Source organism: Eucyclogobius newberryi, unplaced genomic scaffold (genome assembly GCF_026437365.1).
Source record: "Eucyclogobius newberryi isolate DKJ021-1_F unplaced genomic scaffold, fEucNew1.0.hap1 SCAF_7, whole genome shotgun sequence".
Taxonomy (NCBI): Eukaryota; Metazoa; Chordata; class Actinopteri; order Gobiiformes; family Gobiidae; genus Eucyclogobius; species Eucyclogobius newberryi.
In genome coordinates, this window is record NW_027316389.1 from 26,852,836 (window position 1) to 26,870,001 (window position 17,166).

Genomic DNA, 17,166 nt, shown 5'->3' on the forward strand with positions numbered 1-17,166 from the left:
GTTCCACCCACATTTAAAAGTCCGACATATATTAAAACATACGTGTTAGCCAGAGTGTCGGGCAGGGTGTAGACCACTCTCTTCCAGCCTTCTGCGGGGAAAAACACTGAGGGTTGTGAGACCTGGCCTCCACAGCGAGGATCTGCGGGGAGGCACTGTGGCACTATGTACTTCCACGTCACTCCAAAGTCAGCTGAATACTGCACATGCACTTGTCTGTCTGCCAGGCGCTCCGGTACACTACAGCCAACTGCAATCTAAAGTCACACCGATACACAAATTATACAGTCAAATATTGTATTAAAACTCAAAATAATAAATGGCACGAGCATATTGGTTACCTTGAACTGCATGACCCAGCCCTTCTCAGGAATAATATCGTGTGTGACGGCGTAAACCTCTCTGCCATCGTCGTTGCCACACACCATAACTCCATCAGGAGAGCTGCAGAAACGCTGAACTGAGCAATCTTCTGAGAACAGCCAGTGGTCGCTCACTGGCAGGAAAAACAAATCATGAATCCGTTTTTTCTTACAGCATAAAGTTATGGCACAGTGAAAAGGGTTTTGTGAAGCTTGAATAAAAATCCATTAAAAAGTACCATTTAATTTTAAAGAAATAAAGAAATACATACAGTTCACTTGCCAAAAAGTATACATATAGGACATAAGGATTTGAAGGATTTCTATCTAATATTATATCTTTTGAAAGGGGAAATTCCTCACAAAATCTTAAACTTAGGAATGATTTGCCTGAAACTGATGAATAGGATGTGTGTCTTGGCAGAAGTTGACAACATCTTCAAATAGCTTAAAGTTTTTATTCTTTGTGTTTCCTAATTTGTACAATGAAAACAAGCTGTTGCTCAAAAATAATTCAACAGTTTGTACCGATAGTTGTCTCCTCTTGCTCGCCGGACTGAGCCTCTCTCTCTGAGGCCCCATCAGCAGGAGTCCTCTCGTGGTTGGGAAGTCCTGCCCCACCGAATGTGTCTGAGATCTGAGCTCGTGTGTCAGAGCCTGCGATCAGGACATTATCTAATGCCCAATCACTGTTGTCTGCTCCATCATGCTGAGGCTGCCACCAGCGAACCCGTATTCCCTCCTGACGAGCAGCAGGGGGCAGCAGAACATTCACAAATCTACAAGGCCAAAAGTGAAATCATGTCAGACTTCTATTCAAATTCACACTTTCCCACAACATTTACCACTACTCTAAATGGTCAAAAATAGAATATCATAATAATAGTTTTAATGATTTAGTATAATTTCAACACTTAGTATTACAGTTTTTATTATTTAAACCATGTTGTCCAAATAAAAAGTCTTATGTAGTTTTTATTCTCCATTTTTGCCCTGATCTGATTCATTCTGGTTTACACTTTTATTTCTGCTTGAAGAAAACGTGTTGACAGGATATACAAAAAAGCTTACTGTATAGTTATTGATAAAATGAACATGATACATTTTAAAATGATGATGCCCTACTAAAGAACAATCTCCCAGAATAGAAAATGACTGTGCCGCTCACCCTGGTTTGGTGTATAGGTCATAAAATATCTCTGTTAACAGATGCCAGTTGATCCCTGCGTTCAGGCTGTACTCCAGGAGCACGCCCTGGTTGCGGTTGCTGGGTGGGATCATGCACCCGTACATGAAGTAAAATTGAATAAACTCAGCGTTTGTCAAGTTCAAGTCCACTGTGACCAACTGCCGAGTGCAGCTCTGCAACACACACAAGTCCACATAGAGTCAATATAGTCATATAAAAACACATCAACAACTGTTCATCTTTGAGGACTGTGATTTATAATCAAATACCGGACGTTCCAACCCGTTTTAACATTCTTATGTGACCTTTCGCATTGATAAATTAGAACAGTATACAATATATTGCACTTAAAGGATATACTTTTACAAAAAGGGGCATCATTTGATGGCACATTTACCCCACTAAAGTGCAGAGCAGATCCTGAGGCCACAGCACCACACACAGTGCTGAGTTTACCCCCGGTAACCAGGTGCCAGTGACTGAGAGAGGGGGCCCGACTGAAGCTGTCCTTCAGCTGAGAAGGCAAGGCCATCAGGGGCTCGTCACAGTATTCTCCACCCCACTCAGAGTCACATCTGCAGACAGAGCACATTAGAAACAGGGACAATCACAAGACCTCTTAAGACCATTAAGTTTGACTCATTAAATGTATTACTTACACACAGGAGCTTTGTTGACAGCGTCCGTGCCCAGAGCACATGTCAGGACAGCCATCTCCAATGTAAAGGTTGTCCAGGGCCCAAGTCTGCTGCTTATCGAAAGGAGCCTGCTGGAACCACCTAAACCTGGTGGCTGGAGATCTAAGTATTTTATAAACACAATATAATTGTATTAGGTGACAACAATGGAATCATTCTCTTTTTCCCCTTCCCAGCATGTAATGACAAAGCAAAAGTACAACATGTCAAATGTGTTTACTATTTGGCATACTGATGCAGAATTATACCATTTCCAAAGTGATACCTTGCATAAGACGGGATCGGCATTGTCACACGGCCCCATTTGTTGTATGTGTCTGAAATCAGCAGGCGCTGCAGAGTGTAAGAGGAGCAGTCTGGGCTCGTGGGCAAACAGTCTCTGACCAGTGGCTGCCACGTCAGTCCCAGATCAAGAGAGAACTCCAACTCTACAGCTACAACAGAAAAGCACCAAAGTTTACAGTTTTAAAGTACATAAACTGTAATATATTTAATTAACAAAGTTTGTTTTTGCTTACAGTAGCAGGAAGAAGTGACAGAGCAGGAAGCAGAGAAGTCAAACTGAATAAAGGCATCTTGGCCCAGACTGATGTCTGTGGTCACAGCATAGCGAGTGTTTGACTTCTCAATGAAGGCAAAAGCAGGGCCTTCAGAGCCGCACACAGGCATCCGAGTTCCTCCTGGATGGAGCAGCCAGGAGCGACCATCAATTGAGGAGAAGTCATCCTCCAGTGGTCCCCAGCCACTGGCACTTCCACCTACTACCAACTGAAAAAAACACTGTTATTTCCTCTGATATATCTACAGAGAAAAGAGATTTGCTCCAGTTTTTACCTGGTCAATGACCCATGGGCTGTAAAAGTGTCCATTCTCTGAGGGCTGCCACCAGCGCAGGCGGGTAGTGGATGTACGTGCACGTAGAGGGATCTCCAAGGCCACGAGCCGAGCCTGGTTACTGCTGTTACTGAACAGAAACTCCTGAAGCAGTCCCCATGTCAGGCCTCCGTCCACAGAGAACTGCAGTAACACCGGCTGGGAGCGAGGGTCTGGGGCCGCTTTACCACATCCAAGACGTAGGAAAAACTGCACAAAACTACACAGTGCAGTCTAATTACAATTTCTAATTACAATACAACGTTTTTGCACAAAGGTAAATAGTTCAACATTTTACCGAGCATTGGATAGGTCCAAGTCTTTTGTGACCAGCATGCGCAGGCCATCCTCACTAAAGAACAGGTGATTTCCACTGGACATAATCCCACATTTCCGTGATGGTTTACCTCCACTCAAAAGACTGAAATGCTCAGCATCCTTTATTCCTCCTGGTTACACATACAGGAACACATGCATTAATCATACATTTGTCACATTTGTACATGCTAGACACTGCTACAGTTATATGCATCCGCACCTTCAAAGTCCTCCTTGAGAAAGTCTTGGTTGGGGCTTTCTGGGACAGAGCAGTCTTGTCCTGAGTACCCAGGGTCACACACACAATGACTGCCTGCCACACAAGCTCCGTGTCCATTGCACATGTCCTGACACTGTGGGCCGATGTAGACATTGTCGATAGCCCAAGTGGGAGGAGCAGAACCAGAGGAGAAGAAACCCTGATACCAGCGGAACCTCACTGACCTGTACAGAAAAAAAAGTGTTTTAGTTAAAAAATAAATAAAAACGTATGTCCTTTATGAGTTAAAAAATACACTGGATCTTACCCACAGAGACGCAGCTTGCCAAAATGAATGACCTCTCGCCTCCAGCCCTGAGTTGTTCCAGGGAAGTATATGCTCGCAGGGTGAAGCTCTGTGGAGCACAGTGAGGATGGCTGTGGCCCACCAGCACACAGAGGCAACAGAAGGTGCCAAGTGGCTCCAAAATCTCGTGAAAATTCAAGGCGCACCGGGTGGGCTGAGGAGCTCTCAGCTGTGCAGCCCACGTTAATCTGGACCAGCAGAAATTATACAGGAAACATGGTTAACATTTTATCTGAAATGAGTAAGTATTGTAATTGTCAGAGTCAACAGAGCTGTTTATTTACCTCAAACTGAATGATAGTGTTCTCATTTACGTCAATGTCCCGGGTGGTAATTGAGTGCTCTCCAAGCTCACTGGAGACAAACACCATGGCTGACTCATCCTCCTCCCTGCAACACAGAGATGACAAAGAGATGAATCAAAGAAAGTCATAATAAATATATTACATTTTAAAACCTGATGGATTGATTCAAGTCTTACAGTCCAGACTTCTGATAAGGGCAGTAAAGGCCAGTGTTTCCTCCAGGATAGAAGAGCCAGTTGGACTCGTTGGGGTCTTCCTTAAAGTGGTCTATGACTACAGGAGGGTTGTGTACAGAACTGCCATCAATAATCAGGTCGTCAATCACCCACACCTCTTCTTTTTTACCTACGAAACAAGAAAGAATGATGAAACACAGCTATGATTAAGACATAACTTAGGCCGCAGTTATTTTATTACTTGGTTTATGGATTTTTAAATGAAAAATATTGAACAAGCGGGCGAAATATATATATATAAAATGATAATAATAATACAAATTAAAAAAATATATATAATTATCTTATCTTCCGGGTTTACACAAAACAAACAATTTTGTCCTGTCAGCGGTACTTTATAAAAAAAAAATGTATAGTAATTTATTTTATTTATATTGTAGAAATCAATAATGTAAGTGCGGCGGATCCGTAAACCAAGTAATAAGATAACTGTGGCCTTAAGTACAGATGTAAGACTCATTATTATTTGTATTTTGACAAAGTTGTTTATTTCTTTATGGTATCCAGCTAGTGGCACACACAGAGAGATAATATTCATATTCATTGAATATTGGCAATTCAGAGCAATTTACAATTTACAATATAGTATTATAAGAAGAAGGCTGGTGACCGCATAATTGAACTAGCTGAATTGAACCATCAAATTTGATACATTATTCATGTATGTTTTATCAAAGGGGATTATAAAATATATAATGTGAACTATCACGTGTAACAAGTACTTACCACTATTATAAGGCTGCCAGAGTCTAAACCGAGTGGCGTTGGTTTGAGCACTGGCTGGCAGCGGCAGGTGGAGGAACAAAGTGTCTGTGGAAGCCGGGAAGTAAAACTCATCCAGCAGTAACCAACTTATCCCGCCGTTCACTGAGTATTGCAGCAGAACTGAGTGGGAGCGCTCAGGGACACCTACAAAGGCCCAACACATAAGAATATGTAAAAAACAGATCGAGACATAGGAGTCCCAGAGACACAAGTGTTATGTAATACCTTTGGTGATGAATTTGAAGGAGAACTGAATGTAGAGTGCGTTAGTGCAGTCCAAATCCCGTGATACAATCATTCGGAGACCGTCCTGCAAAGAAAGGCAGAAAATAAACTTTACAGTCACTGAAAATACACTAGATTTTATAACATTTTACAGTATGAACCAGGGATGCCAGATTTATTGCAATGTGAATGGACCCAATTAGCAAATCAGGAAGACAGCAATTAAAATATCCACTTTATGCTGCATACATTTATTATTACTTTGTCATTTCATTGGCCTATTTCAGTCTTTTTGTCAATTCACCCAAACACTTTTACAGTGTGAACTTTGTTATTTGTTAACCAATTATTAAAACATCAATCGCAAATCTAATTACAATAAGATATTTTTCCGGAATTGTGCAGCTCTAGTGTAAACAGAGAGTAAAAAGAGCGTTTCACCAGTACACTGCATCCATTTTGCAAGATTATACAGCCCCAAAAATGTCTAGTTATGATTCATAACATAAATATACACAAGTATTCCAAAATAAAAATTAGTATATATTAATTAATTATGAATTAACCTATAAACACAACTAATTATGTGTACTTGAACCAGGCCCTGCTCTATACTTACTCCTTTGAATATTAGCGCTGTCCCAGATTTAAGAGGCTCCCCGCTCAGTGTTCCTCTCTCTGCCCCGTACACCTCGGGCCAAGTCTCCTGCTGCAGGTTTTCGTTGAAATCCTCCCTCAGGACAGACGGCAGTGGAGTCAGGGGTACACAGTGCGCCCCTCCGTAACCCTTATCACATCTGTTGTGTTGAAATCAAATTAAGAGATGGAAAGAAAAAAACGAGGACAGTGAGTATCATATCACAGAAATGTGTTATAACTTTTCATAGCTTTTCATAAAATAGAATTTTTTTTAACTGTAAATTATATACTAGATTGTTACCACCCACCTGTCCGCCGGCGAACATTTTCTATGTCTCAAATATTCTCTTACATCATCACTTTTATTTCCGTGGTCAATACCAGCAAGCCATACATCATTTTAAAGCTTATTTTCTCAACAAAACGAATATGTCATTGATTTACATTGAATAATATGCCCCAAGAAGCAATTGCCAATAGTTTGTGAGAAAGTCTCAACTTTTACAAACGCATGTCCTACCTGTTTGCTGTTTATGACGGACGAAACGGCTTTAATTCTGTACATCCTTGTGCTCAGTCTGTCCGTAAGGAATCATTGAAAAACAATATCCACTTGTATTTTTCCTGAAGTTATCCGATTTCAAGATATTGTCACGTAAACAAACTTTTCTTCGTTTCTCGCCGGACGAGAATGCGCTTGTCCGGCGCATTTCTCCGTCCATAACAAATGACTTGTTTGACCTATAAAATAATGTTGGGTATCCTTCTTTTCTTCAGACTGTTACCTACAGAATGAGACCATCCACGATTTTTTCTGTCCACGGGTTTGTTTGCTACAGCCTCCGCAAAAAAAAAATGCGCCGCTTGCGACGCACATGGATTAGTCTGTTTACATCTAAATAGCGCCGCGTGCGAATGACGTAGCTCAGATTGATTGACAGATTATTCTAGCCAATGAAAATAGCTTTAGAAAGAGAGGCGGGACAAAGGGCTGATTGACACAGAATCTTCTGTATTCTCGTGCGTAAGGCTCCGGGAAGGCTGTAAAGAGCCAGATTTCTCGGCAGGATTTTGCGCATAACGTTTTCTGATTTTATTAGCCTTTTGGACGTGCATTTTGTTAGATATATGTATTATTATACCAATACAAAAATAAAATAAAAATATTATAATTTTTTTTTTTTTTTTTTAACCTCTATATGGGAAATTCATGGGTAAAGTCATATTTACACATTTTCACATATTTTTTTTTTAGCAGTTATAATTGCTATTAGTGGCCTACAAAACATCAAAATGTACGTTTTATGATCATAGAGGAGCTAAAATTGTAATAAAACAGTTTGGCACAGTTGGCACATATTTGGATCACTTGTTCTGAATATACTTTTTGATTCAAAAAGGTCAACAGCACCAAAATGCCTGTTCCTAGAGATCTGAAACTTTACACAGTTGTTGTCAACAAGATAAACATCATGTACAGTGAACAGCATATGCACACAATGAAGTATGTCATGCTCAGGACCATTACAAATTAACAATATTCAGGCGAGACTAAAAAAGGATGTTTTGTTTATGTTTGGGCCTCTGTAGTGTAAGTTCTGAAGCCCTGACATGTGCACATCTGCAGAAACTAGAAGGCCTAAGCTTTCTAATGATGCATCACACTTGCATGTGGAACATAAGATCCTCTTTTAATAAGCAATGCCATTTGGGTATGTCCAACCATTGTGCACAGGGCGAAAATAGGTGGATGGTAACAATATTGCATACCGTCAAAACAAAATTCACAATATTACCTACATATCTAGAGGATAGAAGATGGACTTACACACAACGGCCATTGTCACATAGGCCGTGCCCGGAGCACATCCATGGACATCCAGGAGCCAGCAGAACATTGTCCAACGCCCAGCCTTCTGCTCCTGGGGTGAAGTGTGTCTGAATCCAGCGGAACCGGGTTCTTGGTGAACTGAAATGGATTATCAGTCAGTGATTCCATAATAATCTGTATATCATTCATTCATTGAATATAAAACACTCTTACTTGGCCGCGCTGGGCAGGTAAACAGTGATCCTCCTCCAGTGCTTGTGTTGGGTGGACGTATACACGGAGCTCTGGGTGTAAGCAGCGCAGCCGATGGCAGGGGGCACACACTCCGGAGTGAGGAGGGTCCAGTGACGGCCGCAGTCTGTGGTATACTCCAGACGGACCCCGTGAGAGAAGGACGTGGACTTACTGCAGCCCATACTCAACTCGAACTGCAGGAAGGAGGAGCCTGACACCTCAAAGTCCCACGTTTCTGCATACCTGGGTTTCTCTGCGTGGTTCAGTGAGAAAAAAGGATGTAAACATGATTGTGCACATAGAAGTATTGTCTTGTATTGAATGGTAATTTGGAAAAATAAATGCAGAGGTGAACATTTTTGGTACTTCAATGGGTAGTTTTTGGATGCATTTGGGTAATATTTTATAATTTTTTTGCTTTACTCCCTATACAATATACTTTACTCCCTATACAATACACTTGCGCTTTATTATTTGGAAATACCCTAAATGTACATGTTATTATTTTATAGGTTTTACTTGTTAAACATACACTATAACATAGGTTGTCAAAGATATCCAAAGTTAAGTTACTCTTAATTTGATAGCATTATTTATGCATGAAAACCAGACTATGTTTTGACGATCCATCTACCTCAGATAAGTGTTTCAGAGAATGAAAACGTGAATGAGTGCTCCTGTGTTATCTGAACACCTTGTTAATTTGTTCCCACAGCCCACACAAACCTGAGCTGCTTGGTAATAGATGCTGCTGCTGTGCCATTTAACAAATGTGTCCAGTTGTAATGTAATATTGGGCAAACTACATCTGCTAACAGCTTGATGTGAGCATAAATTACAAGCAGGATGTTTAGTCAGGTTTGCACTCATCAATAATGCACAAGCTGAAGTGTCTCAGTGAATAGGTGATTCAGTTACATCGTCTGGTGTATGGGCCTTTGCATTTTCATCAGTTCAATAGCTTAGTGTTTACCCATGTACTCAAAGTCAAAAAGATTTATGACAGTGGCATGCACAGTTTTTTTGTAAATTCAAAACAACTGCACCATATGTCAAGTTTTTTGTAATATTAGCCGTCACTTCATACTGTGTGAAAAACGTATTTGAATAACTCACTATCAATGGCCTCGGAGTTGAAGGTTAGCACTGTGTCCAAAGATAAGCAGTCCACAGTCACTTCTCCGCCCTGAATGCGGTACCAGTTGTGCCTCAGAGGGCTGGTGCCATCAAATTTGTCCTGGAAACCTGTTCTGGACGTGTCATTCATCCCAATTAGAATATCATCAAGAGCCCATTGAGCAGAGTGCTTTCCTATAATGGAAAGAAACAATTATTAAAGTCTTGTAAATCACCTTGTTCATGTTGATTTACCTACAGCCTGCACAAACCTTGCTGTGGCTGCCACCATCTAAATACTGTGTACGGCGCTTTAGCTGCAGAAGGTAACTCAATGGTTACGACCTGAGGCTCCAGGTATGAGCCGAAGTCCAGCTCCCTCAAAAACTGCCACTGGACTCCATTGTTGGTGGAGAACTGGACAATAACACCTAAAAATTGTAAGAAAAATTAACATGGATTAAACCTCAAGGAGTCATCACAACTGATCATTAGCAAATATCAGCTTTGACATTAGCTTTGACATTAGCTTTGACATTAGCTTTGACATGACCTTCATTCCGGGACCGGGGTCTGGTGCAAGTGGGTCCCAAACTTTTGCTTCCAATGCGAATGTAAAATTGAACGAGTCTATAAAGGACCAAAAAAAACATCAACATGAAATAGCGTAAACGTTTTATTATAACTATATTAGGAGTAAACTCAATGAACCTTGTGTTGCTTGTGTCCAGTGGAACAGTGCGGGCCTCTCTCCTCCCGGGGCTGTTGAAATAAAGCGCTTTGCTCTCACCAATGATCCCACAGCCTCCTCCGGTCTGGCCCCCGATTAGACTCTGCCAAAGCGGACTCAACTTTCCCTCAAACCCCTCAGTCAGTTCTGTGGGACTGGCTACAGAAGGTACACAACTGTCCTGCTCCACTGAACAAAAAACAATATTTAAGTTAACTGAAAAATAGTCAGACATTTTACTACATGCATGTTTGTGCTTGCTGTACCTGTGTATCCCATGTCGCAGAAGCAGACTCCGGAAATGCAGTCCCCATGTCCTCCGCAGTGGTTCGGACAGGGCTCTGAGATGTAAACTCCATCTAATGCAAAGGCAGGGGCATCTCGGTACAAGCTGCTCTCCTGGAACCAACGGAACCTGGTTTTACTGTAGAAATGAATTGCAAATGTAAATATACTAGTTGTAGAAAAGTAGAAAACAATGAAAAAAAGGACTTGAAATGCATTGGGGATTTTTTTTTTAACTTAGAAATGTGGGATAGAATCTATAATACATTTTTTTGTGAGTGAAATGGGAAGTCAATACTGTCATATGCAAGACCAAAACTAAGCTGAATTTGGACAAAGACAAATACAAAAGACATCTAAGAATGAAAAATATTAAAACTAACTAAATTCTAAAGCCATAAATCAATCACAAATACAATACCTGGCAGCGACACTGCGCGGGATGACCACAGTGACCCTGGTCCACCGCTCGTAGTCTCCTGTGTTGTATATGGAGGGCTCTCGGAGTTCTCGAGCGCTGCCTTCACAGACCCCTGCTCCTGGAGTCCCGGGGAAACAGCCCTCCCTCACCAGCGCCCACGTCCGACCAGAGTCGTGAGAGTACTGCAGCAGCACTGGGGCCGAGGCACTGAACTCCGACTCACAGCCAATGTTGAGCTGAGGACAACAGAAAGAAGATGAATAACTTCTAAGACATTGACTCGTAACTGACTGTAACATTATGACAGGTGTGTGTGTGGATTTGTGAAGGTCGTATGCAAAATGCTGTTTGAGGGTAAAAACAAACTAATATAGAGTGATACTTTAACCCTCACATTATCCAGGGACATGCCACAATCATTTCAAAGTAAATAACAAATGAAAAAAACTGCACATTTTAAATGAAAAGTGTCACAAAGACTCCCCCTTAAAGAGGGTTCAGTGTTTTGGGGGGCCTTCATGTGAATGTGGGCTACTGTAGGAACCTAGTGGGCTTATAGCAAGAAATAATAAGTGGATAATGATCAGATAAGTTAGCAAAATATCAATATTTTTAACACAGTGGTCAATTGGAAAGAGGTATAAAGCATGAGCAATATGAGCCGGCCTTTTTGGACTGATACGGCTTCATATTCAGCAGGTGAATATAAAATTAAGAGGCCATAGCATTGATTATACTGAATTAAAGAGGGTTCAGTTTTCCTTTTTGTGGATAGGGGCTACTGTATGACCTAGTGGGCTTATAGAAATATCAATATTTTTATTAAAAAGTGGTTCAATGACAACACAGTGGTCAATTGGAAAGAGGTATAAAGCATGAGCAATATGAGCCGGCCTTTTTGGGCTGATGAAAGTACGGCTTCATATTCAGCAGGTGATAGCATTGATTATACCTAAGCCTAATTGTTGTTTTCAGATACAAAAAAAAAAATTTCCACTTGGGCATGAATAAAAGCAATTCTGATTCTGTAAACAGCTTTGAGACGTACCTTAAATTGCAGTGTGTAACCAGGCCGCAGGGCAAGATCTCTCGTTACTGCGACCCTGTCTCCATCTGAGCGTCCGAACACCATCGCTGAGGGAGTCGGGGCGCAAAAACTGTTGTTGCTTTCCCTCTCCATGCCCTCATTACCGAGCATTAGCCACACGCTCATCTGATTCAGCGGATAATCAAAGGCTGGTTTTTCATAAAAGTTCTGGGATGGACAAAAGACATATTGTTTTCATTTGAGCACAACGCGACGATAACAAAGATGTGGGGAATGAAATGGACAATAAAGAGATTTTAGACCTGTGGTAGAGTGGGGTTTGCCATTGGTATAATGTGCTTCTCCCTCTCGGACAGAATAATAACGTCATCAATAGCCCACTGGTCGTAGCCTTCTCCAGAGTGAAGAGGTTGCCACCAACGGAAGCGAGTGGACGGCGTTTTAGAGGCCAACGGGAGCTCATAGTGGACAAAACTGTAACCAACAGCACATTACGGTATTATCAATTTATATCAGCAATGTAATACCTATGTCATCGTCTTAATGCTAACGCTCATCAGCACCTTGTGATTAATATTAACTGATGTTAGTGTTTTTAATTAGTTTTGCTTCATATATATATACTTATACGACCCTCCTCATAGTATTGTACTTTTGATTTTGAGGAATAAGATTTTTTGTTAAATCATTTTTACAACAGTACTACTTTTACAACTTTAATTCTCTATTTGACCATTGCATTTGTTGTTTAGGAAATGTTGACCACTAAAAACAAACAAAAAATCCATTAAAAAAAAGGCTTTGTGTGCACTTGCAACAATAAAACACTTGTGTCTCACCGTGGTTTGGTGAAGTCAGTGAAGTACATCTCGGCTATCAGTCCCCAGGTGATTCCTCCGTCGTTGCTGTACTGTAGGAGCACTCCCTCCTCTCGGCTGTCGGCCTGGTTACACTCCGCCCAGTCACCTCCGATCCTCAGGTAAAACTGGACAAACTCGGCCCACTCAGTGTCCAGATCCCAGCTCACCAACTGCCTCAGACCTGCCTACAAACACACGAGACAAGGCATTATGTAAAAACAGCAAAGCACCAGAAAAATGTGTTATGAGCTATACATATGTATCTAAATGTAAAATCATATCAACATGCAGTAGGTCATTTGATTTACCTTGCTGAAGTACAAGGACGAGCCAGATGAGATCACACCACAGCCCATGTCAGGGGTAACAACCTCTCCACCAATCACCTCCTGCCACAAGGCCAGCAGTGCATCCTGGGATTCGAAGTCAGACAGTACACTTGAAGACAGCTGTGAGGAGGGCTGACAGTCTGCACCAGTAAAACCATCATCACATCTACATGAGAAAAGTGAGAAAACAATGACAAGCAGTCATTTAATAGTAATTCTTCTGTACAATGAAAAGACATGTTAAATAAATAAGAAACAGGATGTCTGACCTGCAGTGTCCGTGGTCACACCAGCCGTGGCCGTGGCACATGTTTGGACATTGCTGGCCGATGTAGATGTCATCCAGGGCCCACTCATCCTGTTCTCCGTAGTAGTTTTGGATCCAGCGGAACCGAGTGGCACTAGACCTAAAATGAAATACCAGAATGTTCACAATTTATATTCATGTTTTTCAAAAAAGCAAAAAGAGTTATAGGTTGATGACATAACAAGCACTATAGCATAATTCCTGAAAATGAAAAAGTGAGGAGAAAAGTAATCCCTCGGTCTGATACTGACATTAGAGTTTGGGCCACCATGACATAAATGTCACACTGGTCCATACCATATTATATTTTCTGCACCATTTTATATCTTCTGATATAAAGACTCGGCTTTGCACATTGAACAGAAAATTGCTGCAGAATCGTAGATCTTGATATATAGGGGGTGCTGTACGCAGCACATAAGGTACATGCTTCCTGGTTTGTGGCTTTGGTGACCTCCATAAACCATGTTGACCTCTGATCACACTGAGCTAGTCCAGACTTGTTATTGTCATTTACTGCCCTGGCCCCCTGACCTCTTATCACATTCTGCAGCAGATTAAACCAGCTTTATTTAGTACCAGACTATAGGAACAAAATGAGGTGGACACCGCCGTGCACAAGGTGACAGGTTTACGTGTTCGCAGTAAAACATTCTAGTACTTTTGTTTGTGTTGTGCTGTAAATTAGCTGACGAATATTACATTGCAGACTTCGGCATTATTTGTGCAAATTACTGACCATGTTTTCTGAGGCAGAGACAGAGTGATGCGTCTCCAGTCTTTAAACTCTGATGGATGGTAGACACTTGGGGCTGTGAACTCAGAACAGCTGGGCATACCCGGTAAACAAGCCTGTATGTGAACACAATAAACATTTGCATCTGTACAAATGCATTCATGTGGATTCCGTTTTTGTCTAAATAAATGGGGTTTAAAAGGAGAGCGGTCTACGTTTGACCTTGAGAAAAAAGAATTAACAAAGTCATTGTACCATAATGAGTTTCAAAGGCAAGAAAAGTATTGTCAGAGAATTAACTTATGAATATTTCTAATCCACTGGTAATCAGAGCAAATCTCAAACCACTTAGAGATTCAATCACTATCATTTGCTCATAATAGGAAGAAAAGTGAATGTGCAAATGTGGATTTTTTTTTTTTTTTTGCCATTCTCCAATAATAATGTTCCATAAATATTATTCATTGCAGTATATTTGGGAAAAAGCTCCTCACCTCTTTGACCAAATGCCAGGTGAGTCCATGGTTGGTGGAAAACTCCAGTCGGACCTGTGTGTCAATGTGAGGCGAGGGCTCCCGGCCACAGCCCATCACCAGAGAGAACTGTAAACTGTAGGAGGCCCCCACCTGCATGGACTGAGTCTCCACGTAGCGGATACTCGAACCTGGGCTGGGCTCACCGGAGAAACTGCTCAAGGGAATATGGAAAAGTCAGGGCAAATGTATACGCTGTGTACAAAACAATGAGTGGGCATCACATGATCAGGGGAGGTAATTGGCACACAACTTAGATAATCATGGATGTCATACAAAATCTTAGGTTAAACTGTATTGTCCCTGAAAGGAAAATAGCCTTATAGTCTTATAATTTTAAAATAAAGTGCCTTAAAAACGAATTAAACTAATAAACTATTTATACGGCGTGATTAAGCACTAGTTATTTGTCTGTTGGTCATTGAAAATAGTTTAGTAAGCATCACATTTTGCCTTTGCAGACATTTTGTACATGGTCTAGGTTTTGTAGATGTACATTTATAAAGCATTATAACCCTTCTTCAAATGCTAGTAAATGCTGTATAAGTGCTAATAAACAAATAACTAGTGCTTAGGCTGGGCAAAATAATATGTCTGTTTGCCGTAACCCGACCGACCCGCTATGAAACTAGCCGACTGAAAAAAACGTCAAAATCTTTTATTTTTCAATTATTTCGCCGACTCACCGACTGGTCTTTTCTGAACCACCGTGTCATAAATTTTTATCACACTTGTTAATTGACTTTCATCTAAAAGGACTGTTAACGCACCGCGTAACACATGTGCGTTTTCGTTTTCAGTCCTCCACATGCATCTGTTACGAAAAAGAATGCGCGTAAAAGTTGTCATATTGCCTTTAACAAGTTGGTTTGCCCTTGTCGGCGCCACTGACATGTCCAGAGTAATGCCAGGCTCTGTCAGGGTGTGAAATTTGACTTACGCAAATACATTCTGGGATTGAAACACGCCCAGCAGCGTCATCACAACAAACATGGCGGTGCCCGTGTCCCCAGCATGTTCCCCCCGCTCGCCTTCGCTACCAAAATAAAGGATAGCGGCGTACAAAAGGTTGATTGAAATATCTTACAATCGTGAGATTTAGTCTCCCGATCGGGTTGAGAGAGAGAGACGTTTTCCGTCATTGACTATTGAAGCCTGACCCCTGGTGGTCACTCTGACTCAAAAAATGACAAAAAAATGGATATTTTTTTTTGCCTTCAAGGTAAAAAAAATAAGAATTTGCCTACCGACCGAGCCAGGTGAAAAATGTTGACTCGGGTTACAGCAAACAGACAATTTATTTGGGGTAGCCTTATTAATGCCATCCAAATAGTTTACTAAGGATAGCATACATTTTGATTCAGTATAACAGGACCATGGACCTAATATAATCAATTGTGATTTTTACTTATATACAGTTTTTAGAGAAATGCTATAAACCATCACATTCTGCAATCTGAATACAAACAATAGCAGCTAAAACTTATTGCCATCACAGCTGAAGGAATTGGCAAAGTTTGTCATTTTAAACTAATTGCTAAATTCTTTCTTACCTGAGCGTCCAGTCATGCTGACAGTAAGGCTGCACATGACCAAGGTAAAAGCCAAGACTCTGAGTCACGTCCAGGACGTTGCTGAAGTCCAGGCTGATGGTGTTGAAGAGCACGGAGGTCATGCTGATCTCATCCACTGCCCACACATCCTGACCGCGGCCCGAGTGGTACGGCTGCCACCAGCGAAACTGCACGCCAAACTTACGAGCTCCAGGAGGCAACTCCACAAACACAATCCTGTATGAGAAAAACAACTCATTTAAACAGGGCACATTTACAGTTTTTAGTTCATAAACATGACCTTTAAATATCTGTAAATGTAACTAAGGATGAAGTGTAATTTGGGTGAATGATTTAAATGCTCACTTCTTGAGGTTTGATCGGTCACCCGCCCCTCCCACTGCACAGCTGCATGCTCCCTCTTCCACAGCTGGACAATGCCCTGCATCTGTTCCTCTTCGCTTATCTGCCCCGGACCATCAGCTCCCCACTTCGCCTGGACTCACCCATCCCCCCAGCACACGGTCCCCCTGCCAACCACTGACTGTCACAGCAGCACAGGTGAGGAGTGAGCTGAAGAGGATTAAAGTGAGGAAGGAGCTGGCATCAGCCCCAGGCTCCTTAAGCCCTGCGCAGATGAACTGTGTGGAGTTATGGAGCATGTCTTCAACATGAGCCTGAAGCTGAGGGTGGTACCACATGTCTGGAAGACCTCCTGTCTGGTATCTGTGCCCAAGACACTGCGCGCCAAAGACTTCAACAGCTTCAGGCCGGTGGCTCTCACGTCCCATCTGATGAAGACACTGGAGCGGCTGGTCCTGGACCACCTCCGCTCCACCGTGAGCTCAGCCATGGACCTGCTGCAGTTTGCAAATCGGCCTGGCATCGGAGTGGAGGACGCCGTCATCTCCCTGCTGCACCGCTGTCTCTCTCACCTGGAAAAGCCTGGCAGCTCTGTGAGGATCCTGTTCTTCGATCTTTCCAGCGCTTTCAACACCATCAGCCGC

At 41.8% G+C, this 17,166-nt stretch overlaps 1 protein-coding gene across 4 annotated transcripts in view; it reads right to left on the reverse strand.

The window, feature by feature from the left end:
• LOC140349222 (reelin-like) overlaps positions 1–17,166 on the reverse strand; it is a 114,393-nt gene that overhangs the window by 7,695 nt on the left and 89,532 nt on the right. For all 4 annotated transcript variants that reach the window (XM_072435494.1, XM_072435495.1, XM_072435496.1 and 1 more), the window contains exons 20-52: positions 16,160–16,396; positions 14,568–14,760; positions 14,077–14,189; positions 13,300–13,437; positions 13,010–13,196; positions 12,681–12,886; positions 12,144–12,315; positions 11,842–12,048; positions 10,794–11,029; positions 10,354–10,511; positions 10,069–10,276; positions 9,911–9,987; positions 9,630–9,788; positions 9,358–9,552; positions 8,221–8,494; positions 8,005–8,145; positions 6,157–6,334; positions 5,538–5,622; positions 5,274–5,456; positions 4,488–4,656; positions 4,291–4,396; positions 3,968–4,194; positions 3,661–3,884; positions 3,421–3,571; positions 3,084–3,342; positions 2,768–3,017; positions 2,515–2,683; positions 2,211–2,351; positions 1,949–2,126; positions 1,531–1,724; positions 891–1,141; positions 342–496; positions 43–257 (exon numbers count right to left, since the gene is read on the reverse strand). In XM_072435494.1, the coding sequence (XP_072291595.1) occupies positions 43–257; positions 342–496; positions 891–1,141; positions 1,531–1,724; positions 1,949–2,126; positions 2,211–2,351; positions 2,515–2,683; positions 2,768–3,017; positions 3,084–3,342; positions 3,421–3,571; positions 3,661–3,884; positions 3,968–4,194; positions 4,291–4,396; positions 4,488–4,656; positions 5,274–5,456; positions 5,538–5,622; positions 6,157–6,334; positions 8,005–8,145; positions 8,221–8,494; positions 9,358–9,552; positions 9,630–9,788; positions 9,911–9,987; positions 10,069–10,276; positions 10,354–10,511; positions 10,794–11,029; positions 11,842–12,048; positions 12,144–12,315; positions 12,681–12,886; positions 13,010–13,196; positions 13,300–13,437; positions 14,077–14,189; positions 14,568–14,760; positions 16,160–16,396 (6,036 nt within the window). The remainder of the gene's footprint in view (positions 1–42; positions 258–341; positions 497–890; positions 1,142–1,530; positions 1,725–1,948; positions 2,127–2,210; positions 2,352–2,514; positions 2,684–2,767; positions 3,018–3,083; positions 3,343–3,420; positions 3,572–3,660; positions 3,885–3,967; positions 4,195–4,290; positions 4,397–4,487; positions 4,657–5,273; positions 5,457–5,537; positions 5,623–6,156; positions 6,335–8,004; positions 8,146–8,220; positions 8,495–9,357; positions 9,553–9,629; positions 9,789–9,910; positions 9,988–10,068; positions 10,277–10,353; positions 10,512–10,793; positions 11,030–11,841; positions 12,049–12,143; positions 12,316–12,680; positions 12,887–13,009; positions 13,197–13,299; positions 13,438–14,076; positions 14,190–14,567; positions 14,761–16,159; positions 16,397–17,166) is intronic.